The following is a 26,234-nucleotide window of genomic DNA, read 5'->3' as shown; positions in this document are numbered from 1 at the left end:
GTAGTTTGATTGGAAACACACATGTTCCGCCACGAGCTGTATTCTATAGGTTCTGTAACATATGGTGCAGTAAAGACACACCATGGTCATAAATCACATTACTGCTGCTCCTGTTGTGTGTGCTCTAATGTGTGGCCAATTTGCTCAAGCAACAAAGTAATATTTGAAGGACAGGGGAATACTGTGAGGACTTTTTTGCCCGAAGATTGATTAATAAAAGTATTTTGGTAGCCTATACTCCAAGTTAAATAATTTGTCTGTCTCGAGCACAAAAACGGCCAAAGATACATTTTCTTCAGCCTTTCAAGGAAAAACATATTCCTAAATCTCATATTCCTTTGTAGAGACAGATAACTGATTATTATGATTGATTATTGGCACTTGAACTCTACATCCTGCCATTTTATGTATGCCCCCTTTTCTTCTTTTCCGTCCATCCTCTGTTGCTGCGTTGGCATCTGGCTGGAAGCAGCGCCGCTCCAATTTAAGTCACGTGATCGGGCAACAGGATGAAAATGCTGCGTTCAGGTACTCCTGGAAACTACTGATTGTACATAAAGCTCATAAAATTCACAGCAGAAGTTACTTGACTTGGATGAACACGAATAAAGAATGAATAAATGAATTATTGTTGGGATTATTTACTGGGTAAAATACTTGAATGCTGAAGGCCCATTGTTATAACTTGATCAATATAATTGTCTCTATCATATCAGATATCATCGTCACCATTCAGTGCTGCTTTACGCTAGAACCAAGATAATGGCTTTCTTTTAAAGCCACATTTCCACAAGTATTTTTGCGCCTCTAACCCGTTGTAACACAGAGATTCCAAACTTATACAATTAGGTCTATGTGTAGTTGGTTTCCTTATTTTGAATATCGGAGTCTAAATGTAGGCATTTTCTTCTACTACATTAAGAGTTAGCCTAAATGCATTATTTCTACTTTTCCTCTTAGTGCAGGTTTCGATATTTCCTACAGCACTCAGACACGTGAACGCAGCAGCCGGCCGGGCTCAGTGCCAGGTAACGGAGACTTTGAAAGTTTTTTCTCCTCATTATCATAGCCTGTGTCTTTCCTCGCCGTCACACCCCCATGAATACAGCATGAATGCTTTCTTTACTCCTCTCCCTGGATACCTACTTTAGCAAACGTTGGGAGCTAACTTTCCTCAGAAAAAGTGAAGCCCGTGTTGCGGTTTTAAACATCAGCAGATGTTTCCAGTCTGACATCCTCCTCCGTGCTGTCTGGTAAGTTTGAATGACTTGCAGTAGTGAGATAAACTATAATGCATGCTGTAATTACTAAACCTGGTCAGACCTGCTGATACTATGAAATATCTATATGTGATAAATTCACCAAAAGAAAATTAACTTTGTGTGTGAGCTGCAGCAGGAGTTGCGACAGCAGGCTGCCTTTAGCTGACTCATGTCTGAAATCTGCGCCTTTTGCATGGACAGATATCTGCCTGTGGCAAACAGTCACATACACAAACAATTAGTGATAGCTTATTCTTTGTTAGCGATTTTAAGGCTGTCATTAAATGACATGAATGCTGGGACACAGTGTTCTTTGAAATTGTTGGTACCCTCATGTTCACTTACATAAGACACAGACACTCCCCCTTCTTGAGTCGGGCTATAAATCGATGGGAATTTTGTATTAGAAACAAGAAAATAATTTTGCATCAGTCCACTTTAACTCCTTATTTTCTTCTTGGTCATTCAGATAATATTTAACAGACTTTGACTTTGCTCCAAACTTGTCAAATGAGTCAGTTTTGACTTGAAATGACCAAATAGCTGAACTCTGACTGACCAAACCCATCAGATGTCCTGTAATTATGGAGAAGAAAAAGCAGAACATGTTCTATGCTTTTGCTTTTCTGTCTCGTTTGCATTTTTTTGGGAGGAAAAATGTCACAGACGATCTAGTAATTTGATTCTGATTGCCTATTTAACTACCAATGACATCAGAAAGAAAGGATTTCACAATCAAATCACAGACTTTCAGTTTTCCCTCCTCTCCAAAGCAAAAACATTAAATACATTTCATTCAGTTTGTGTGCTCATACAACTTTCTTTATTCTTTTTTGCCACTTTCTCAGAATGTCCCGGCCTTTGGTAGGGAGTCCAAAGAGATGAAGCGGGTGAAGACAAACATGGAGGCCATACATCTATAGTGGCATGAAGGACAGAATCATTGAAAGGTGCTTGTTCTGTGATACGCCTGATCACCTTGTTTGAGAGATTTTGTGCAATTCAGCCTGAGAGGAAGACAGTTTCTCCATCTCATCATGTAACCTGCAAATCTCTAACTCTCCTTAGCTCTGTGTCTGAATCTAGACTGTTGTCTGACAAGCAGTTTAAACTGCAGCGCCCTCTTTCCAATGCATTCCTGTTCAATCACTGACTGATATCACTGTCTTCAGATGATGCTGAGAAAGATGGTGACCGTGAGGAGGCTCCTCCATGTGAAGGGAGATGTGATGTGCACCGTGTTTCTGCTCATGCTGTTCTGCCTGCTGCTCTATGCCCGCCAGGTAAGGATGGGACCAACCACAGCATTTAAGCAGATACAAATCAAAATCAAAAAGAACATGAAATTATGTAAGAGCAACCGTCCCCTTATTCTATGAAATGCCACCCATGTTTTCAGGCCATAGTCTCCTCTGGGTGGGACAGACCTGTTTGGAAGCTGGAAATCCACGGCTCTACCAGCTCCAGCAGAACCCTGCTGGGGGCCAGTGGGGCGAAGAGCCATGAGTCTCCAGAGGTAAGAGCTCACCTGTTTAAAGATCTGACAGTGTGTCCATGTCTGCATCTCTACTGGAATAAAGCTGTCCTCAATTTTAGTTAGCATATATTTGTGATTGCTTTTAAACATTAAACCTGTGACTGTATTAAATACTTCATTTTGATTGGTCAGAGCTCCAACGCAAGAGGCTATTGTTACTCAATAGCAAATCATTGCTTTGGTTACAGCTGTAATCTCTGACTCATATGGACTACCTGTGATCATAGCATCCTGCCAAAAGAAGTCTGATTGATATGAGACCTGTTTGTTTATTGTGGGAAAAAAGAGGAGACAAAAACAGCAGAAGGATGGCAGGAGAGATGAAAGACATGGAAACTGTAGACTTCAACAGATAAATCTACAATATTTAAGATGGCTTATGAAGCCAACACTTAATGGAACATGATGTAGGGTAGAGCAGGGTGAGGGGTTGTTGAATAGAAAACATTAAAACTAACACAGGAACTGTGTCTCTTGTTTGGTTTAGTCTGAACAGCTTCATACCTGCCATTGACAGCCACAGCAGGAAGCTGTGAAGAGCTCTAAAATCTAACTGTACATGCCCTGCACCAAACATAAGACAGATGTAGTTTGCTGCTTTAATATTGCTGCGTTTGATATGTGGAACTTACTAATTAGTGTGGTAAACCACTGATTTGATAATAAGTTGTATTTATTTATTTAATTTGCAGCTGTAGTACAGTTTTAGGAAAGCAACGTGTCGACGTAAATAAAAAAATCATTGATCAAATATGGATGTGAGTGTGATCTTCTGATATTTAACATAACCCACTCTCAATCTGGTCCTACATTTGGCATTTTGATAAAGTTACCGCTCTGTGTAAGGCTGTGATGCTCTTTATGCTCGTCGGGAGGCAGCATTGACTGTAAATGACAAGCAGTATCCAAACACTGTACAGTGTGAGTTGGATGAATATTCATACTGCATATGCAGATTTCATCAGTTTATGTACACACAATATGTCTTACAGTGTGTTTATGTTTGTGGATGATCAGCTAGCTGATTCACAGATGGTCCGACACATTTTATAATGAAACAGGAGCAGATAAACAAGGAGCGGATTTAGCTGAAACCATGATGCTAGATTTATGATGCAGTTTGTTGCTTTTTTCAACATGTTCTGAGAATTTCCTTCTTCTTCTTCTGTCTCATTTCATGTCTCCAAATCAACAGTTCCCATCCAGCTCATCAGAGCCACAGCTTCCTCCCTGTAAGCCCCAGCCAAAGGCTAAACCTGTTCAGCCAAAGTCCAAACCTCAGGTCAAATCCAAGGGGAAATCCAAGTCGCGACGGAAAAGTGTAACGCCAACTAAGGCTGCTGGAAAGCTGCTGCCCACGCTGCCACCATTTGACTTTGAGAGATATCTGAGAGAAAAGGACAAGAGAGACTTCAACCTGCTCATAGACCAGCCTGAGAAGTGTCACATCAGAGGAGCAAAGGAGGAAAAGGGAGGAGGAGGAACCAATGATGACGGGGCCACTGCTCCTTACATGCTCATTGCAGTGAAATCTGTGGCTGCAGATTTTGAAAAACGTCAGGTAATATAAGCCATGTTGTCTTTAAGGCTTTGTAACAACAGACAGTGATGTGTCAGTGTTTTGACATTTCTGCTTTATCAGCACAGATGTACAGCTTTTGTTTTAAAGTTAACTTAAACTTTAAATTGACTTATAAATGTAAGTAAAAAAAAGAATCATCTGGCCTGCAGCTTTACTGTTTTAGTTAACAGTGTACTTTCAAGCAGCAGCTGGAGGAGCAGGAGCATTTAGCAGCTACAGAGACAGAGGGTTCCCTCAGGAGATGATAAAGACCAATCAAGAGCTTATGATAAAGTAATCAATTGACCTCCTGCTCCCTCGTTGGCAGAACATCAGTTAATCCACTTTTTGTATTTACTCCTTCGATCAGTGTTTCGCTTATCAAAATAATAACCCTCTGCATGTTTTATTTGTAGGTGGTGCGTCGGACCTGGGGTAGAGAGGGACTTTTCCAAAATGGTGTGTCTATCCGTACTGTTTTCCTGCTGGGGGTTCCCAGGAATCGAACTTCTCTGCCTCTGTGGGATCGTCTCTTGACCTACGAGAGTCAAACCTTCAGCGATATTCTGCTCTGGGACTTTGATGACACCTTCTTTAACCTGACACTGAAGGAAACACACTTCCTGAAATGGATCAACAGCAGCTGTCCTCATGTCAAGTAAGTGTTCACACGATGAAATCAAGAGTGGGTGTTACTCTAAGCCTCATCTGACTCATATTTAAACCATTTTTTTCACACAGGTTCATCTTCAAAGGTGATGCAGACGTGTATGTAAACATTGAGAATATACTTGAGATGCTTCAGGGTCAGAAGCATGATGAGGATCTGTTTGTTGGTGATATTATTATCAATGCTAAACCAATTCGTCGGCGCAGTTCCAAGTACTATGTGCCAGAGTTTGTTTACGGAGGAGGTTTGTACCCCAGCTACGCTGGAGGAGGAGGGTTTGTCATGTCGGGGCTTACGGCTCGGAAGCTGAGCACATCCTGTCAACAGGTACTTCATAGTTGAACATTTTTTATGCTTTATGATGTGTGCTTTGGACTTTTTGATTTAGGACGTGTCTTTTCCCTTGTAGGTGGAGTTGTTCCCCATAGATGATGTCTTTCTAGGAATGTGCCTCCAGCTGATCGGTGTCAAACCATCACGTCACCAAGGCTTTCGGACCTTCGGAATCCCAAGACCATCTGCGGCACCCCACCTCCAGACATTCGACCCTTGTTTTTACAGAGAGCTCATGGTTGTTCACAGCCTCTCTGTTCCTCAGATCTGGCTCATGTGGAACCTCCTGCACGACCCCAATCTGAGCTGCCACAACAGGACCAGCCCCACATCCTGGCCCTTTAAGTGGAAAGAGAAAATAAGAGAAACCGAGGTACAAGAGATGGATTACGGGGGGAAGCAGGTGTTTGTCACACATTAGAGACTCTCTGCTGGGATCTGCATGAGCTCTTGTGAGCACAAAATGATTAGAAAGCATTGTCTACGGCCAACTCCAAAGGCTTTTGTGTGTTCAAAAGCACAGCTGAGCCTTATGAGACTTTATCCAAGCTGGCAGATCATCTTTGGGGAAATGAACTGGCGAAGGCCAAATGTGCATCAGATTTTTCAGAGAGGAAACCCGAAAGAGAATTTAGGCTTTTGCCAAGAGCGCCCATCTGTGCTTTCATCTCTTTGTGAACAACCATGCAGCATGTCCTTGATCTGCAAAGATTATTGTGTGATAAGTTGAACCTCACTGGACTCTTGAATGTTTTGTCTTCAGAATGTATTGTGTTATAATTGTTTACACAGAGACATACTTACAGTAGCTCTACATGGACAAAATGATTCAATGCGGGTAGCTGGTTTAACCCATCCATGCATGAATGTATGTGTGTGTCTGAGACCACAGCATTGTTGATAATCTAACATTCATTGGACTGTGTGGACAGCCAGGACTGGTAATGGCTGCGAGTACTGTATGAGTGAAAAAGACTGCAGGGACTCTGTGTCCTCGTCGTGAATTACTTGCAGAGATGTACCTCACTTTGTAACGCTGGATAAAGGCACAAATGGACTGTCCCATTATCTGTCCCCTAGAGGAAAAGAGAAAGAAGCCTAAATGGAAACCAGCCGTGCAGTGGGAACCAGCTGGGACCACAGCACAAACACACACACACACACAGAAAAAAACATCTGCTGTTGTTTGTGAGAAAAGCCTGGTATACGAGGTGTCAGGCATTTGTCATGTAACACTCAAGCTTTAACTACAAGTTCAATCATGATTTGATTTGTCATTTATTAACATGTATTAGGTCCACTTATACAGATTACAATTTTACATCTTTTCAACAGAACAAGGCCACAACTGTAGACAGACGCAAACTTCTGTGCCTCAGTACTGATACACAGAGCAGCCTTGAACTAACCAGGGCTGAACAGGCTCAGAGTAATAGATAATAAATAATAAATATAATGTGAAGAAATAGTTTGATCATGATGGATCAATCTGTGCCAAGAAAACGTCAGTCTCGCTGTGGAGGAGCAGATTCATGACAAAGCTGAAGGCTCTGAGTTCAGAAGCGATGTCTCAGCTTTGGCTACAAGTGTAGGTTCACAAACAACCGAGAGGTATTTATTGGCATGTCTGCTGTCCAGCAAAACAACATGATGTCTGAGTCCTTTCAGTAAGTAAAGTAAGATGTTGCAACCTCAGTGTATGACTGAAGACTGTAGTCTACGGTGTGCATGCACAGTGCAGTGTGTGAATATGTGTCATTGAAAGTTGTGGACAAAATTGCCATGTTTTGGTGTTGCGTCTATTTTTTTAAGGAGGGGAAATCAACAGGTGGGTTGGATCCAAATAGTGAATGTTGCAGGAGCTGAAGGTCAGCTGCCTTTTGTTTGAACAACGACAATAAACCTCACAAAACGTTAAGTTTATAACAACAAAACTCAGAGCCACTGAGGACAGAACAGATTGGGAGGCAGGCTGCCTATCTCCCAAGCATTAAACAGTCTGTCTTTGTGACTAATGAAAGAACCATTCTGCCAGGCTGGAACACAAAACAGATGTTGAGGTTTTGCTAAAAGTCAAAAGTTAAAGTTGTTAGTCTGTATCTGAGATTTTGAGGTTGAATAAATTAAGAAACAAACATCTGCTTTTTTTTTCACATCCACATTTTTTATTGTTTTTTCATATCCTGGTTGCACACACAAAAAATGGACTGTCAATGAACAGTGAGCATTTGATTTCATGAAAGTCCAAATGTTGCATTGAGTTGTTAGAGATCGCTCAGCAGCAGCTCATCTCAGCACTCCTCATCAAGCACAGCTCAAAGTAGAATTCGCTGCAGCAAAGCCTTCAGTGAGCCTCGTCCTTCTCTTCGCACTACATGGTAATGTTATTGCCTGTTTTTCCGTGGACATGCTAATAAATCTACTTGTTTTGTCATACACAAAGTTATAGTATTCAAAATATAAAACGCCACATTCCGATGAATTTCACAAGTTTTAATTATGTAGAACACCCCATTTCCAGAAACGGGCTTAAAATGTCCACAAAAAATACTCTGAGGAGGAGAAGCGAGATGGGCAACAGAACATATGATACCAATAACAGACAATACAAAGCGTTAATATGAGATTATCATTACACTGAACTGAAGCTGTCCATTATAAATTACAACAATCTGGTTATGACAATCATTCATTCCTGCAGTCAACAAAATCATAGAAAATGAAAGAAGGTGGAAGTTAAAAAGCACTCAGCCTTCCTGACTTCACTGTTTCTCACTCATAAACGTTAGAAAAACAAGGATGTGATATGTCCACCTGAGTTTGGGTGAGATTAACTACCCAGCACCCTAAAGCTCCTCGCTCTGTCTCTCAGTAATAAAGCATCCTCGCAGAACTGACCGTCTTTGGCGTTAAGTTGGGTTTACCAAAGATGGGTACAACTTTTTCGTATTACACCCACATTTAATGTGTGTACTGTTTCTGGTCCTGACTGGATTTGCGTCTGAATGTACAGTTTGTAATCCTTCCACATGCACCTCTGTGCTTCCACTGGAGCAATGTTTAAGTTTCCCTTCAGTTCAAATAAAATTTCTGAAGCCCACGTTCTAAGTTTTCATACAGAGACCATCAGACTGTTTGTTTAATTTGGCATCTGCATTGTTTAAATCAATCATTTCACAATAACAGATTACTAGCTAACATTTTGGGCACTTTCTTGGTGTTTTCTTGAAGTAATAAACACAAAATGTCTGTGAAACCCATCATCATCATCATCATCATCATCATCATGGGAAACCCAACCTAAGCTGCCGTTCTCTACAGGTAACAGAAAACATTTAAACAGCTGAGACGGTCGTATTATGTTAGCTTGTTGCTAATGCTCAGTGACACGCATACATATGTACTGTACAATGATTCAGTTCAAATGCATTCTCAAATTGTATGTACAAGGAGATTACTTTTTACAGAGGAGATAGAGACAGAAGTCAAAGACAGGCTCGGTGGGAGATGAGGCACAATGTTCAACAGTTTTGTGTTTTTTTTCTCAACTTTGCTGAAAAGCACATTTTTAGAAAAAGTTTTAATACAGCTTTTATGTTATATTACATCAGTTTCCCCTTTAAACTCAAGATGCGGACAGACCAGGAAAGAATGAGGGAGCTTGTATCTTTTTATGCTGGACAGCCATCACTCTTCAACATCTTAAACCTGGAAGCTTGATGAAGAAATCAATTCATCTTTTAAATGACTAATTTCCTCCAGAAACCACATCAGCTTACTGGGTTTGACCGCAAGACAGCTGCTGTCAAAGATACATTTTTTTCTACTGTAAACAAGTGGACGTAAAGTCCAGCAACATGCCTGTGCTGGACTCTGAATCAGTGTGTCCACTGTCCACTCCACAAAAACATCTTTAGCACAGTTCTCCTCTAAATGCAAAACATCTAGACAGATCTTGTTTTTCTGTCGTCTTAAACGTTCCTTCGTATTTTATGGCAAACTTGAACCCCCTGCAGAAGCAGGTCAAGCAGAGCTCAAGCAGGGCTATCACCTGGCACCCAACACTTATCTGTACCTGCAGCTTTTACATTGCACAAGAATATGTTTCAATACTGAGTGGTCTGAGGGTTAAAGACAAAAAAAAAAAATTCCAGTGATAGTTGATGCATCATGTGCGCTGATGTCTCCTCCTGAGTTGTACGTGTAATCAGAATCATGGAGGAGTATCAGGATACTCGGCGGGTGCCTGAGTCAGTTGTGTTTGTGCCGTTGAGATCACGTTAATAAAAGGACACTAGAGTAAGAGCACACAACTATTTACAGCATGTACATCAACATCAACTCAAAGCATCAGGGTCGGAACACAGAGCAGTCACTCAGAACAGATGGACTGACTGGATGGAAGCCTTTTCTTTAAATGCTCTCTAACAAGGTTATTTGCACATTAAATTATCACAAGAAATGTGTCCAAACAGTCTGAGCGCAAAGCCAAGTTGTGCTGGAAAATGTACCGAATGAAGAATACTGTAGATAAAACTAGAGTTTGCTGTAATCAGGGGTTTAATAAATCTACATTTTAACATGAAATAGATCTTCTGTGGATGCTGCTGGCTGAAGTCAACACGCATTGCGGTGACACTTTGTTTTGGGGAAAGCTTGAAATCAGTCAAATTGGTCAATTAATTCAGTGTGTTGGGGTTGTAAAAGGTACACGACAGATTGAAATTTGAACCACCCAAACAGCAGATAAAAATCAATAAAGACAGAAATCCTGTATCTTTGCAAACTGCTAAGAAGCATCCAACTTAGCACTCTCTGGAATCTGCTGCCAGAACTTTGAGCATTCAGTCAGGTTTGCAGACTTTGATTCAACCCTGAAGCCCTCATATTGACAGAACAATTCAAGATTCAGCAATAGAGAAAAACGAAACAAAAAAACACTAATGGCATTTGCACCTCAGGACAATAAAAGCGAACATGTGTATTAAAATTAATACACAGTTTATTCAAATGCTTATGATGAAAAAGGGTAGTAAATGCAAACATTGGGAGGAAGATTCAAACAAATGTTATGATGATGGAATGCCTGATTCTTTCCCCATGTCTCAGACTCGTTCACACGTACTCATTCCACAGAGAAATAAGACAAATTATTTAAATTAGAACGCACTGATGACAATAAGCACCGTGCAAGACAGAACCGGGGGCTGCACAACAGTAGCTGGAACTATTGTTAATGTGTCTCCAGCAGAAACTAGATCCAGATGACAGACGAGTGGGATTGTTGTTTTAAAACCTCTCATTTCAGTCAGCTATTGTCGCGCTGTGCAATTACTGTCAGCAGTTACAGAAAGCAGGAGCTGGATTTAGAGGCTTCACAAGGGTAATGGCTTTTCTTTGACATCCAGCTGAGAAACACAAGATGCAGAAGAAAAGGAGCCACTCTCTCCATGGGACAGGTTCAGATAGAAGATTACAGTGATGTCAGAAGATCAAATGAAAGTCATCCTGAAACGTCTTTGGCTATAGCATTTGGCAATTCAACAAAGAAATAAATGCAGACACGGCTGAGGGATGAATTGCGATGCTTCAGTGGGATGTAGGGATGAAAGAGAGTGACACAGAGGACATCAGCAAAAAATACATCCACAGAGCATCTTTGCTGTGTCAGAGCTCATGGATAAAACCTCACACACATTCACACACATCTCTAAAAGTCTCCACAATTACATCTCTGAGGACCGGAAAACAATAACCAATCAAGTAAAAAGGTGTGTTTTAGTGCAAATGTAAAAATGGTTGTTTTTCAAAAGAACACAAATAAAGTGGTCATGGTGTGAGTGAAGCAGGGCAGAGGGAAATCAAAAACAAACTGTGTGCCAGGTCAAAGCCCCTCACATCATGCAGGATCAAACAAAGAGAGCAGGTCACCAGTTTGTGCTTGTAATTAGATTTCACCTTTCGTCAAAACGTCTGCCAAGTTCATGCAAATTCTCATGTCATGCCTGCATGTTTCCATGTCTGCATTTTCAAAGATAAACCAGCTCTCACCTATCAGGAATACATCTGAACATCTGAGTAGAGAAGTGAAGGAACTGAAACGTTCTGTGTGTGTGTGTGTGTGTGTGTGTCTGTCTGTCTGTCTGTCTGTGTGTCTGTGTGTCTGTGTGTCTGTGTGTCTGTCTGTCTGTGTGTGTGTGTGTGTGTCTGTGTGTGTGTGTGTGTGTGTGTCTGTGTGTGTGTGCTTGACTCGAGGTCAGTTAAAATGTTAATTTCAATACCAGCAGCCAATCACATGCAGATGCTCATTTATGCGGGTGTGTAAGCAAGGACAGGCACACAAACGTCCGGAAGTCAAACAGCTGTGGGATAATAGAGTTCTTACCGCTGTGTGCTTGTGCGTGTGTGTGCATGTTTGTGTGTTTGTGTGTTTGTGTGTGTGTGTGTGTTTGTGTGTGTGTGTGTGTGTGTGTGTGTGTGTGTGTGTGTGTGTGTGTGTGTGTGTGTGTGTGTGTGTTTGTGTGTGTGTGTGTGTGTGTGTGTTTGTGTGTGTGTGTGTGTGTGTGTGTATTTGTGGGCACCACTGAAGAAAGCTGTGGGAGGGTGAATATGAAGTTGGACAAGGGAGACGATCTTCGGTGGAGCTGATGTCGGGTGTTTGGATCGTTTGGCTTTATGGGACTTTATATCTGATCACCCGGGCTGTGCGCCGCTTGTCTCTCCAAACCCTGAGTGGGTTTGGTTCTTCTCTTGTCCTTCAGAATCTGGCTTCTCATGTTCGTCCGTTTTTTGGTAACAGTTCTCTGTAGCTTCTCGATGGCTCTGGTTTGGGCTGGGCTGGGCTGGGCTGGGCTGGTTTGGATGTGTTCTGGTTGTGAAGACATTTGGGTCTTGTTCTGGAGCTGTGGCAGGAAGACAGGCGGTACTGCCTGGTTGGGCTGGCAGTGTGATCAGTTGATGTGTATTCAGTGGGCCAGAGTGTGTGTTCAAGACTTTGGCTGCAGCAGTGTTTATTGGCGATGATACGTTTCCACGACTCTCTGTTAGATGTTGAACACTGAGATCTTTAAATGCTGATCATCCTCCACACAGTTATGGAGGTTGTTGTCTTCAACAGACTGCTGTCACATCTTACTGGTGCAACCAGGCCAACCTTACTACAGTCTCAACAAACTCCTCTTCTTCTATGGTTTTGGGTAGATGCAGTCGCTGCATGAGACCGGAAACAGCTGAAGGACTGCCTGGGTTGGGTTTATTGTGCAGACTGAAGGACTGAGTCTTCAGAATGACCAGTAATAGTTGATCAATACCAGGTCTGATTTGGTTGTTTGTGGGTTCTGGTTTTATGAGTAGCATATGAGCTGAGCAACAATATTTCTGTAGTTCAGGTTTAAGTCTGCTTGGTTAGGAATCTGGCTCTGGGTTACAGGATCAGTCAGTAGAGGTACTAGATTCAGAACAGGCCAAATGGGATATGGTTCTGGTTACTTGTTCAGTGGGAACTACTACTGGACCCGGGTCTGGCTTGACTGGAGGTCCGTGGAGCTCCATAGAGGGTCACTGATGCTATGTGGTTATTCTGCATCACCTGAGGAAAAAGGAGACAGACAGTATGAATGCACTGGAGCACATATAAAGTAAGACAAAGCAGAAAAACCTAAGTTCAGATAAAAATAGGCATAAATTATATATTCAATCTTAATCCAATCTGAATCTGGCCAACCAGTTACAACGCTGACGCAGTCCATTTTATATCCTGCACTAAGTCAACAAAAATCCCCTTATATGGAAACAAAGACTGCTGGGATTTTTTTGTTCTCTTTGATACATGGACACTTCACTAGCAAATGTTACCTAAACTGATATAAGGTTAAGTTCCTGCTCTCTGGTGAGCTTTAAGTGGGCACTGATAAAACAGTATTGGTTTCATTTTAGCTCCAGAAATCCAGTTTAATACCTTGTAGGTTTCTACTTGATTGCAATGAAAGACCAAAAAACACAATTCACAAGAGATCACGTATTTCAAGCCTTCAATCAACCAATGCCCACACATTAACTGTAGTTTTCTTTTTATTTTATACGTTCTTCTCATGCTAGTTAAAACAACAGAGTTTTGCATTCAGACCTCAAAGATCATTCTCTGCAGTCCAAAGCAGAAGGTAGAGCCAAAGGGGTTGGTGTTATTGGCTGAAGAAGACCTGTCAAAAACAGCACACATGAGATCATGTAGATACAATATTTACACAAAGTTACAACTGAGATTCTTCATGTGTGGGAGTCATATAAACATAATAATGTTAATCATTTTGTCTGTGTGCAAACCTGTGGAGGACGACGGGTTTCTCCATAGGATGACCCAGCAGCTCCTGAATCTGATCCCACTGACAGAGACACAAGCACATGTTGTCTATCAACTCTCAACATTGATTTGATCACAAGAACCTCACACCTACACTAAAAGAGGGGATTAATAACAAGGTTGTGACTTCATAAGCCTTTACATCAGTGGTTCTCAAAGTGGGGGTTGGGACCCCCTGTGGGGTCACGGGAAAATGATTGAGGGGTTGCGAGATGCTTTCTAAAAACCAATAAAAACCATGCAATTAGAAAACATCATCGGTTTTCTTCTTTACTTTGTTGCCACATGACACAAGGATGTCACACTGCTTCAATCCTGTTTTTAATTACAGAGAAATATGTAGGTTTCTGGATTGGCAAGTTAATTCTTGCGTGCAGCTGTGAACAACATTTAACCCCTTCAGGACAAGGGGGTCACCAGTCACTGTCTCTGTTATTTTGGGGGGTGGCGGACTAAAAAGTTTGGGAACCCCTGCTCTAAGTGACAGTACTGCTATTTCCAATGGCAGATCACATTCAGACAGAACACTGTGCAGCAATCCAGACAGAGAGATCAAGACTTCAAATCACTGCAGCATCGTTGAAGCAAATATTAAATGTTGCATTCTATTTCAAGTCAAATTTCGTTAAATTTTGGGATATTTTTCACAGATTAAAGTGAAAAAAACTAGACTTTTATATGACTGTGTGTAGTGACATCAGTAGGTAGCTGCAGTATAATGACTCTAAACATAAAGTTTTAAAAGTGATGTGAAGACAGAGTTTAAGAAGGAGATACAGTCTCAAATTAAAACGTTTGACTCATTGATGAAGACTATTTTCCAAATAACAGCAAACTATTGACCTAAAACAAGTCAGCAATTAGAGAGCTGTGATTACAAATTGCAAGAACAATTTCAAATGCCCTTGGCTTTAAACAACCCTGAGGTGGCTGGCAGATTCAGTTTGAACGTGGTCTCACAGTCCCTGCGGCCCCCCTGACCGCTCTGCTCTATATGTTAGAATGTAGTTCAGTCCTGCCCTTGAAGAAATAAGCATACTGATGTGCAAATGTGCACTGTAAGCAGAAAACAAAACACTTTTTTCTAGTAAGACTGGTCGGGAGAAAAAAGCTAGGATTAAGAATATTTTATCACTTTATTCCATGCAATTGTAAGTTTCAGCTTGTCTTGTATCTATGGTCTAAACTGGCCATCATAGTTTTATAAAGTTTCTCTATAGCTGACCTTGCTGTAGGTGGTTAAGATGCAGTCCTCTGTCTGAGAATCAGCTCCCTCTGAAGGCCAGGGTCACAATAAAAAACACAAAGAACAGACATTAGTTAAAACAATGATGCTGAGGCCTGTAGGTTCCCACTTTGAAAGACTCATGACTGAAGACTGTCTCACCTTTCTTAATGACCAGGGGAATCTTAAAGTCACATCGATGATATCTGTGATGACAGAGCAAAGCAGAGAACATTAGAATAAAGAATAAAACTTTAGTGTCCAAACAAGAAGAAATATAAGAGGTCCAACTGAACACACACTTCAATACACACTGCTAATCTGCAACAGAGCTGGAACTGAGTTCTGCCATCACTAAGCCTTTGTTCTAACACACTGCACCCCGCAAAGGCAAAATATTGGTCCCAGTGTGTGATTTCACACTGCCTTATGGCAGTGCAGAGGCGCAGGAGAAACAGCTTGTAAACACAGCAGAAGCTCCACATACACTCAATCAGACATGCACATACACACAGTGCTGCTGGTTCTCATGCTACACATCACCACAGTCTTGCGTTACTACCTCTGAGGGAGTCAGAGCAGCACAACTTTGCCCCACCATTACGCTTCAGTGCATTACACATTGCAGAAGAAGCCTAAGTATCCGGCCTTGAAATGGCAGTCTGCTAGAGCCTAATGTTGCTTTAAATGTAGATAATTACACATGATGAAGAAAGGGGGATGGGCTGAGAAAACGGAATCAAGGAATGTTAGATACAAAGATATTTACATATTGAAATTATAATGTCCAGGGAAGTTGGTGTGAAGAACAAACTTCTTGACCAGGTGTGTCGTAGAGTCAAACAGGATGTCCTGAAAAAGAAGAAAACACATCTTAGGCGTCGCTTTGTGCAAACAGTTTCATCACAGTTCAATAAACCACAGACCTGTCTACTGGGAACAGAGCGGTGAGTGGATGCAGATAAAGGCTGTACCAATGACCCACACACAAACACACATACACACATGCAGCCATCATTGTTACCAGCTGACAGCTGAGCAGATATAGAGCAGTTCAAGCTTCTTGTTCTGTAACCGGTCTGAGGCTGAGATCAGTACCCAAAAATGTGTTAACTTGATGAATCACCTGACTGAAGGAAACAGACTTAAGAGACATATTTAACAAAGATCTGGCGTAATAAAACGGGATGTCTGCTTTCTGTCTGTTTCAAATAATATTGCGCAGACTATCAGATCTGTAGTGTATTCTCTCTGTGTACTTGAGCTGTCATGCACTTACTGTTGTTACATTCACACACTCTTCATCACTTCATCATGAATTTGACATTGCCAGAAAAGCATTTACGAATGTACAAATCTGGTTGAGAAATCATTCCACATGTCCACAGTATGTTTAACAGCTGGGGTACTGATCAGTTCCAATAGTCACCATCATCAGCAGTAATATTATGCTCCATTACAGCACTGTCTACAACCATTTCTCCCTTAAACTACATAACAATGGAAAAGCATGCAACTCAACATAATAAGTGTGATGCTAGAGCACAGCAAGCACACTCAAATGATTCACATTCCATCCCTCCACAGTCTTTTGGTCTATGGCTTCAAACAAAGGCTAAATTACAACCTTTAGAATGAAACGACTGAGTCAAACCATAAAACAAGAACTATAAAAAAAAAAAAAAAAGGAAAAATAAATAGACAGACACAGACACAGACACAGACGCTGAGGCTGAGCAACGTACCACTCCGAGGGTGAAGTAGTTGAAGAAGTAGTCGTTACATTTAGAGGGAACCTGCTTGTGAGGTGATGGAGAGTGGATCTTCATCTAATAGAAACAAAAGCACAAAACGACTTTATGCATCTTCATTTATAAAGTTGACTTTTTTATTCAGCAAACAATCTCATATCATGGTGTTTGTTTCAAATCCTCTTTTATTTGCTTCAGACAACAAATCAAATCTGATACTCTCTCCTTTCAGCTGATTCACAACACAGTATTAGGGCAAAGTTATGGAAGAAAAAAATGGAGATTTTGAGAAGGAAGTCCTAAATAAACAAGAATAAAGTCACAGATACACGAGAAGAGTCATCATTTTAACAATTTCAGCATAGCTGCCAGCTGCCTGAAACAAAATGAGGACCGTGAAGCTTTCAAACATGACTGAATACTCAATCTTTTGTCACATTACGTCCACATTGCCATAAGTATCATGATTCTGAATAGATATTGTAAGAATCTGAGTCTATTATGAAGGAGGATGGGATAATGCAGTCTGTGCTGCTTCTGTAATCACTGAGTATAACTTTATGAGATGATTCATATTCCTCATTCTGTGTCTGCAGCTGGGTGCTCTGATCTCCTCCTGTATGTTATCTTACATCCGGAATAAACATTGCCTTTAATTAAGACTTCTTTCTCATAAAATTACAGTTTTACTCTATTAAATAATGACTTCCCTCTCATTAAATTATGACTGAAATCTTTAAGACTTTATTGTCATTATTCTACGGGTTGGTTCTCCTAAATATACAGCTTCAATCTGGTACCTTTTCAACTTTTTTCTCTTCTGACTTTATTCTCGTAATATCACACATTTATTTCGGTGTTTTACAACTTTGTTCTTGTAAAACTACGAAGATGTTCTCAAGAACTAAAATGTCCTCCCCCTAAATGTAGCCTCAATCTTCTGTCGTGATGTGATGGGCTACTGTTCGCTTCAGATAAAAAAATACATGTGCTTTTATACCTCTGGTCAAATCCTTTCGCTGACTTTGTATCCCTGTGGTTTTGGCTCTGTACAGGTAGTCGTTGTTAAAAAAGAGCTAGATGAAAGTGTTATGGTCTATCATTGACTGTATATATAGAACGGACAACTATATTTCGGCCCTTTACGAGCTCTGAAGCTGAAAGACAGCAGCCACAGGCACTGACATATTACGCTGGTGCAACCAAGACAGAAGCAACCCTACATGAGATTACAGGAGCCAGAGCTGGTCCCACAAGGTCACCTTACATTATTATAAATATAATTACATGAAGTGTATGACTGTAAGTCTTCTGAAAAACAGAGTTATCATGAGATTGTCTTTTTATTTTAATTATGTGTAACTCAATTAACAGTAAACACACTTTCTGATCCCTGATCAAGACGAGGAGAGAAACACTGACATCAAACATGCAAACTGTTGTAGGTCAGTCAGTACTTTATGGTTTGGTGTGAAAAGGGATGATAAGTGTTAAACGCGGATACTTATAATAGTTTTAACAACAACAAAAACAACAAGAACAGGAGTGAGTAACTGTGGCCCTACCTTGTCCTCAGACTTGTAAAAGACTTTATGTGGTGAGCCCAGAGCACCCAGAACGTCCTGACAGGAGTCCCCAAAGAAGATGTTTCTTTCAAGGGACCTGACTTTAGCATCAGCCATCACACCCGGACCACAACCTGCACACACACATATTCAGAAAGATCAGGGAAGTGGATAACTCATATATCCAGATTATGAACAAGAACCACCTTTAAAAACTGTGTCAGATAGTGTGGACTGCTATATACAGGAGATTATCACACAGATACATTTATCTGATGCAGCCAGGTGTCTGCAGATTAATCTGTACTGTTACTTTCCAGGAGTCAAATTGAATGCAACCAGAGTGGCTCAAATCTTTATGCTATTGACTAAGATATAAGAGAAACAAAGAGAGAGATCATGGAGGAAATATATACAGGAGGGAAACACTTTTGAAACCTGTTGGTTGGATCATCATTCTCAGCTCCCAGTCCTCAGTACAAACAGAGGTGTGTGTTACCTGCTGTGAGAAGGCGCAGTTTGAGCCCAAGAGGCCCTGCCTGGTCTCTCAGGACGTCCACACCATCTGCATATATGTTACCAAGGAAACAAGCCAGCGGCATCACTGGGGCTCTGAGGACAGAGAGCAGAGTGTTTATATGTGTGTGTTTCGGTTTGTTTTTGTGTGTGTGTGTTTTTTGCTTTCTTTTCCACCGTGTGAAGACTAAGAGGGAAATTGTACTTATTCAATTTTTCTCATCATTCAAATAAATAAAACTGGATGATGTAGTTGTCAAAAATAAGTGTATTACCCACAGGAGGTAATGCGGTTCAGCTCGGCCAATTTGTTCTCCAGAGACTGGCTGGAGGACAGGGATAGAAACTAGGCTATCCTCTGCTGCCGACAGGTTCATCTATAATGCTACCATTCAATATAGGTCATTTTGAGTAACTCTTACCCCAGCACTAATTGGTGTAAATGTACACAATATCTAGATATTTGTCAGCTCTATACTTTGCCGTCAGAAAGCCCATTTGCAATGCACTATTCCCGGACGTACATGTTTGTGTTCTTCCACCTGCAGAGCACTGATCAGCTGTTCTTGTCTGGAGGCTTTGACAAAAATACAACCAAACTAAAACTTGATTGAGTCTGACAGCAAAAATGACTGTGGACACGAGGACACTTTAATGCCTTGTAGTTTATAGAGGAAGGACGAGGCGTCTGCATCACTCACCATCCAGAGTTCCCTGCCTAAATGAACGCTGCTGTTTTGCCAACTCTCTTGAAGTTTCAGAGGCTCAATCAGACAACCAAAAAAGCAAAAGTGTAAGGATCTGATTAGTTTTATTGCATAATGACATAACCCATGGTCTGCACGGTATGTTCACCTCATCAAATACACTGTGTTAGCTGCTGAAGAGGAAGTCCGAGCTAAAAGAACAAATTCTACAGCCATGACTGTGTCAGGATGACTCGTACATCATAAACCCAATTAGCTGATCAGGTCACATCAAGTCTGAGAATAAAAAAAATGAGCTTCCTGACTGCAAAGTATAGAGCTGAACAATTTCTAAACAGAGCAATCACTTACATCAACATTAGAGTCAGAGTTTGTTGAAATAACCAGCGGATGATAGCCTAACTTCAATATCAGTTCTCTGGATACTTTCTCAACAAAGAGGCTGAACTGACCTGGATCCCCTGTGGGTGATACACTTACCGTCCACAAGTATCTCATACAACCTAACATAAAAAAAGGACCGGTCCCTTTAAGAAGTGTTTTGATAGTAGTAATCCCACTTCCACAAGTGTTCATGTATCTGTGTCTGTGTGTATTACCTTGTTTCTTGCAGGTTGTTGCCGGTGTAGATGTGCATCCTCTTGACCATTGCCCCATGTGGAATCTGCAGGGAGGCCAAACCCATGGCAAAGTTAGGCTGCCAAGGCAAAACAACTGGGAGTAGTACAAGACTGGTGTGAGCTGCGTTAATGCGTGCACAATAACAGACTCTCTAGGTTGAGAGGAAACTGCATGAGAAATAGATTTTTAAAGCACAGAAAAATGTGATAGACACTTCAAAACACACTGACTGGCCTTGGTGCCGCACACACCATGTTTCAATGTACTGGTGACACTACATTTTAATCCAACTTGGATCTCTGTTTAGTAAAACAACTTGATCTAATAGAGGTCCAGTGCCAAAAAAATGTATTGTGACTCAGCAGAGTTTACTTTTTGTGTTGCTTATTGTTCTATTTTTAAATCTACCACCAACAACAGATATGCAGAATAGCTGTATATGAGTCATTTAGGTATTTAAAGTAAAACCTGCAGTTTTGTATAATCCTTTTAATTAAAATATTCTCCATGCTTTAACAAAAACCTGAAAGCAGCTGATCACTGAGCTTCAGACAGAGAAATGTAAATGTTTTAACCAAATTAGAAGCTGAAACTAGTTTGTCTGCACCTGCAAACAACTCCAGACAAGCAGCAAGCACACGCATCGGGATGTGTTTGAAGTTTTAATGAGTATCAATGAATCTACTATCACACAGTCAATATGTTGAAGAATAGCTTAGCCTAAAAAAGTGATAAGCTGCCCCACCCTAATCAATGGGTAAAGTGAAGTCAGCTGTGGGAGCAGTGAAATCATCACCACATGATGTGTGCACTCACAGTAGCAAGCAGCAGAAGGAAGCAGACAGCAGAGCAGCTGGATCATGACATGCATCAAAGACATCCACAGCTGAACAGTACAGACTGAAATAAGCCACAAAGGCTATACGCTGCACTTTTATATGTGATAGAGTATGCAGAATCATGGGTTGTTGATTGCGTCTGCAGTGTTTTCTGCTGGAAGCTGCGCTGTTTTGGAGAATTCAATTATGCACTCATGCTACCAATCCCCAAAACAACCTGCTGCAGTCAGATTTTTACCGCATACATAACACTGCAACGAGTCTCTGACACCTGAGTGGGGAAAAAAATGCTGATCCATCTGAAAATTTGTCCTAGAACTAAGATGAAACAATCTTTTGTTTCCAAAACTGGACAAACAAAAATAGATTCCAATTCTCAACATGCGTTTGGTTTCTATATTCAGTCTCCGATGATTCATCATTCGACGTAACAACACCTAGCTTAGAGGGATTTAGGAACATGCTTTTAGGGCTTGACCTCAGACTGTCCATATGAAGGGTAATCACTTTAATCACAAGGCTGCTCTGATTCCCTTAGGATGTGAAGAAACCAACCAATCAGCCATTCCTCAAACGACAGACAAGCAAGAGGGATCGAACATCTCACCTCATATTTTGGAGCTTCGTTCCATGAGTCCAGTTGGAAGGAGAAGGACAGGCCTCGAAAGTTGAGATGGAACAGCTGCTCTGCAGCATTGTAAACTGGAGGCGAGGGGGGAAAGGTTGAAAATAAAGGAGGTTAATAAGATTACATGTAAGTTAACAGTGTGTGATAGCAAACATCCTTAATGTGTTAGTGATTTGTTTAGTACCTCCAGGGTGTGTAGCTCCAAATGACTGGTCTATTTGCTCTATTGTTGGGGCAATGGCCTGAGAGTTGAAATGGACTCCACTGAAACACACACACACACACACACACACACACACACACACACACACACACACACACACACACACACACACACACACACACACACACACACACACACACACACACACACACACACACACACGAAGCCGGTGTTATATTGATTAACATTCATACAGATTGTTATGCATTCGATGAGGAGCCATTGCCAGAGGAGGGAAATAGATTTGGGAAATTGAAGAGTCAATAACAAACAGAGATGAAGGAACCAGGCAGATTTTGTTTCTGTGACATCTTCACTAAACAGCTGCCTCTCTGTGGCTGAACACAATCTTTGGACTAAACTAAAATGTAAAGTCTACACATTGATCACTATATAGATCTGTAGATAAAGACACATTATTATGGCAGCTGCATATCTCATGTGATTTCATAATTTCTGCATCAGTTGACTTCTATTTTTACTCACCAGTATTTCAACTTGACTTTGCTCAAGTCATACACTTCGATCACCTGTTAACCAGATACAACAGATAAGTGAAATGTAACTGACAAAGAAGAGTGGAATAATATCTTTGCCATACACACACATAATAAACTACATTTACCTTGAGTCTCTGATTTGTGGCATCAAACAGCAGTTTAATCCCATCCTGAGTCAAATTCAGTATGAGGTCATGGCTGAGTGGTGTCTGGGTGAAAGACAAACAAACTAGTTAACAGAGGAGTGAGGTCGAGGGTGGCATGACCCTACGAATGGACACATAGACAAATAAACCTCTCTTTAAATAAGACAAACAAGGAACAAACCAAGACTAAGACATCCCATAGACTGTGTTTTATGACCGATATATTTGATATTATTCAAATGAAGAAGCAAGAAATAAAGACTTGAAGTGTTTCAGAAACAAATTCTCTGACTGGTTATATTTTTAGCATCAGACCTGTGGGAAGATTTCAAAAATAGCTTAAGACATATTAGACTTTTGAGGATATTTTGACATCTGTGGTCTTAAAAAGTCAGATACAACACTTCTATAAATACAAAACTAAACTAATGATATATAACGATTTTGTTTACTAATTTCTGAGATTTTTGACCAAGATGAGTGATAAGAGGGACTCTATCTTTGTAAAATAAAGCTTTCAGTGCTCTCTATTGGACAAACTGTGCAATGGCAACACTGTTGTTAATATACGTGGTGGGAATTATTTTATCTAAACAGCCTACACACACACACAGCAATGCCATGATGTCTTTGATTAATGTATGAATACTAGCTTACAAGGACAGGTTTTACTGTTGCCTGATAGGAATTCCTCTTAAGGATGCAAAACTTGTTCAGCTGCCTTAAGATGAGATTCCTAAACAAGCCAATAACCGCTTTGTCTGTGAAAAATAATATTAAATAAGATAGATAGTTGGCCATTTCACCTGTTCACTGTATAGCACCTGGACATTTTTGATGATGCGGCAGTGTTTCTGAAGAATAGATATGGCCTGGGCCAATGGCATCCCTGAAAACATAGCATACACACACACACACACACACACACACACACACACACACACACACACACACACACACACACACACACACACCATTCATTCAGAGGCAGTTACAGTAAACAATGTCAACACAAAGGTAAATCGTTTTAAACATGGCTTCAAGCATTGAGAATTAGCTTGTATTTTCTCCCTCCTCACTCTGAATGAGTCACAATGCATTTAATTATAATAAGTTTTGTCAAAACTCACCTAAGGCAAATTCCCATTGCTCATTTCCTAGTGATCTCTCAGGCACCACCTCCAGATCCAGCATTGGCAAGTAGTGGGGGGCAGCTCACCTCACCTTAAGACACGATGGGACCCTCTGGGGGGACCCTTTCTTTTTGCCTCTCTCCCTGATCTCAACGCTGTCTCACAATGGCTTCAGATAGCTACTTTAATTCATAACTCTATCTACTTATATTCCCAAAGCTAACAAATTCATGAGTGTGAGCCACGAACAGCTACTCAAACTGTGTGCTACAGTAAGAAATGGTCACTGTATCACATGTCATGTGTTACTGAAATGATCACGGTATCAGAGAGGAATGATGTATAATTAAAATGACATCTACAACATGAACTAGGCTGATGGAGAAACAAAGGTTTTGAATAAGAGTTTAATCGTGGCAGCACAAAGGCTGACAGCTTGCACACAAACAAATTACGCAACCTGCCAACCTGACACGAACAAGGCCAGCTATTAGTTCACCTATTACTTGGTTGTGTGCCTAAAATCGATATTTAAAAAACCACAAACAACTGAACTCATCCGATTCTTGTTTCACATCCAAAGACTCCTCAAACTGTCTCCATCTGTCCACTAAATATCCACTTGTTCCGCTATGTCCTGTCTCAACACAGCCCCCGATGAAGTGACAGTCAGCAGAACAACACAGAGGCAGGATTTTTAGTTCTCTAGCCCGACTTCTTCCACTGTGAGCTCCTGTTATCTGTCACTGTGGGTCGGTTACGAAAGCCTCAGAGGTTGACAACAAGACTGTTTCTTTGCGCTATGGGCTAACGTTAGCTGACGAGCTAGCTGCTCCTCGCGTTAAGGAAATAAAGTACAAATATAAATAATGTATGTGCAGAAAGAAAATGATTCCAGACCAAAAAAAAATCTCTACTCAGACTGGCACGACATAAACAAAGAAAGCACGCCAAGCCGTCTTTCTTCTTTTTCCCCGAAGGTTCGAGCTCAGAAGAAGCTAGCTCTCCTGCCGCTAGTGCGTCAATTTAAAGTCCTCGCCGAGGAACGCTTCTTGTGTTACTCATGAGCCCTTTAGTCGATGAATGCCCACACTGTCCCTCTCTCGGGGGTTTTACGTCTCTCCAATGTCAGGAGCAGATAAGAGCAACACAGTGTCCAAACAACAGCAACTTCAGGCATCAACAACAAGCCAGCAGGATCAGCTGATAATTCTACTTCCGGTGTTGAACAGACGTTTTGTGATAGACGCGATGACGACATGGTCAGCTGACACAGACAACCGTGAGGCGGGATTTCATAAAACAAAGTACAGCAACTAAAAGTGTTAGCATTTTATGATTTTAATGGATTTATGAACAAAAAACGAAACTTTTTATCTTCTCTTTATTTTCTGAAATCTGGCTATGTTCGGCCTTTGCTTAAATTATTTGTAATTATTATTTTATCTTACAGTGCTCATTAGCGATTTGAATACACAGCATTAAATCAACGTTCAAATGTAGACCTAATCTTCTTCTAGGAGTTTCTCTAAAACTTGCAATAAAACAACTTAAAGCTGCTGTTGGTAGTCACAGAGTTAACATCCCTTCAGAGAGAGGGACTTCGAATGTCAACACTATCCCTCCCAACCAAGCGGCAACCTCCGATCTAAAAAATATGAGTCAATGCGGAAGTGTTAAAAGCTGCAGTTCATCAAAGATCCGCTTTAGGCTGGCTCCGGAAGTACCGGAAGTCCCATACACATGAATGGGAAAAAGACGATCTTTACAGCAGAAATAAACATGTTTACAGCCTGGTATAAAAGATGAGTGTAGTCTGAATAGCCCATTTCTCAATGTCCTCTCACTGTGAGGGGGGTGAATTTTTTTCTAACGCGGCAGAATCGAAGATATTGAGATTACTAGTCTTCCAATGAGAGGCACAGCTGCCTGCAGGAACACTGCAGCTGTTGGCTAGGAGGCTCAAAGCCCGCCCCTTTACGTCACACTGGTTTGACAGAAGCAATATGGCTGCCGCTGTCGATTGGCTTCAAAACAGCGTTCAGAAACAGATGGGTGACGTCACGGATACTACGTCAATATTTTATACAGTCTATGCTCCCAACCAGATTTCCTCTTAGCCCCCCAACACAGATCAGCGTGTGCAGTCATGATAATGCCGGACTCATAACCAATCAGAGGACATAGTAGGGGCCGCCCCTTAACCAATCAGGACAGAAGATTGGAGATTAGCTATGATCGGTCCATCATAACAGGAACAAGGGGAATAATGATATTGCTTGATACAAAGGCATTGGAAAGCACAGAGATTTCGCAATAGTTTCAAATTACTCCACTTATCGATGAGCACTGATGGGCATTATGACCTTTTCTCCAAACCCAGCAGTAAAAAGGTATCATTTTTTACACTATTCCTACCAACAGCAGCTTTAAATCAACGTTCAATTGTAGATCTAATCTTCTTCAGCAAGTTTCTCTAAAACTTGCAATAAAACAAGTTTATACGTTTTGTCAGGATAGCAGGATATGCTGCATTATGGGAGAAAAATCATCCCTCACCTTCATTTGAAGTGATTGTAGTGTGTTATTTTTAAGCTACAATTCATTACTTCGTTTTCCCGTGAAAAGAAGTTAATCTAAGTTGGTCTTTGGAAATCT

At 41.0% G+C, this 26,234-nt stretch overlaps 2 protein-coding genes across 3 annotated transcripts; one reads left to right on the top strand and one right to left on the bottom strand.

Moving 5' to 3' along the window:
- Positions 1–992: 992 nt before the first annotated feature.
- b3gnt9 (UDP-GlcNAc:betaGal beta-1,3-N-acetylglucosaminyltransferase 9) lies at positions 993–7,498 on the top strand. The gene is made up of 8 exons (XM_034684686.1): positions 993–1,253; positions 2,111–2,212; positions 2,435–2,545; positions 2,662–2,778; positions 3,995–4,360; positions 4,777–5,018; positions 5,102–5,357; positions 5,440–7,498. Exons 3-8 carry the CDS (start codon positions 2,435–2,437, stop codon positions 5,782–5,784), a joined length of 1,437 nt encoding a protein of 478 aa, XP_034540577.1. The 5' UTR covers positions 993–1,253; positions 2,111–2,212; the 3' UTR covers positions 5,785–7,498.
- A 343-nt stretch (positions 7,499–7,841) lies between these two features.
- Positions 7,842–24,811, bottom strand: c6h16orf70 (chromosome 6 C16orf70 homolog). 2 transcript variants are annotated; one of them, XM_034684687.1, is made up of 16 exons: positions 23,574–24,811; positions 23,250–23,332; positions 22,423–22,506; positions 22,284–22,327; positions 21,759–21,838; positions 21,554–21,648; positions 20,086–20,183; positions 18,763–18,875; positions 18,264–18,397; positions 16,693–16,776; positions 15,717–15,799; positions 15,110–15,153; positions 14,948–14,997; positions 13,686–13,744; positions 13,489–13,561; positions 7,842–12,951 (listed from the first exon to the last, which is right to left on the bottom strand). In XM_034684687.1, the coding sequence occupies exons 1-16, from the start codon at positions 23,635–23,637 to the stop codon at positions 12,856–12,858; spliced, it is 1,284 nt and encodes a 427-aa protein (XP_034540578.1). In that variant the 5' UTR covers positions 23,638–24,811; the 3' UTR covers positions 7,842–12,855. The 2 variants fall into 2 exon arrangements, with proteins under 2 accessions (XP_034540578.1, XP_034540579.1); XM_034684688.1 differs by having other exon boundaries at positions 20,086–20,150; positions 23,574–24,810.
- Between the last annotated feature and the right edge of the window lie 1,423 nt (positions 24,812–26,234).

Source organism: Notolabrus celidotus, chromosome 6 (genome assembly GCF_009762535.1).
Source record: "Notolabrus celidotus isolate fNotCel1 chromosome 6, fNotCel1.pri, whole genome shotgun sequence".
NCBI classification, from domain to species: domain Eukaryota; kingdom Metazoa; phylum Chordata; class Actinopteri; order Labriformes; family Labridae; genus Notolabrus; species Notolabrus celidotus.
This window is presented reverse-complemented; position numbering and strand designations above follow the sequence as displayed.

Excerpts from the sequence above, each read along its gene's own strand:
- b3gnt9 (XM_034684686.1), top strand. The coding sequence starts at position 2,435 with ATGATGCTGAGAAAGATGGTGACCGTGAGGAGGCTCCTCCATGTGAAG. Across the intron at positions 2,779-3,994 it reads AGAGCCATGAGTCTCCAGAG|TTCCCATCCAGCTCATCAGA; the intron begins GTAAGAGCTCAC and ends CCAAATCAACAG. Across the intron at positions 4,361-4,776 it reads CAGATTTTGAAAAACGTCAG|GTGGTGCGTCGGACCTGGGG; the intron begins GTAATATAAGCC and ends TTTTATTTGTAG.
- c6h16orf70 (XM_034684687.1), bottom strand. The coding sequence starts at position 23,637 with ATGCTGGATCTGGAGGTGGTGCCTGAGAGATCACTAGGAAATGAGCAA. Across the intron at positions 15,800-16,692 it reads ACTACTTCACCCTCGGAGTG|GACATCCTGTTTGACTCTAC; the intron begins GTACGTTGCTCA and ends CTTCTTTTTCAG. Across the intron at positions 12,952-13,488 it reads TGCAGAGAATGATCTTTGAG|GTGATGCAGAATAACCACAT; the intron begins GTCTGAATGCAA and ends CTTTTTCCTCAG.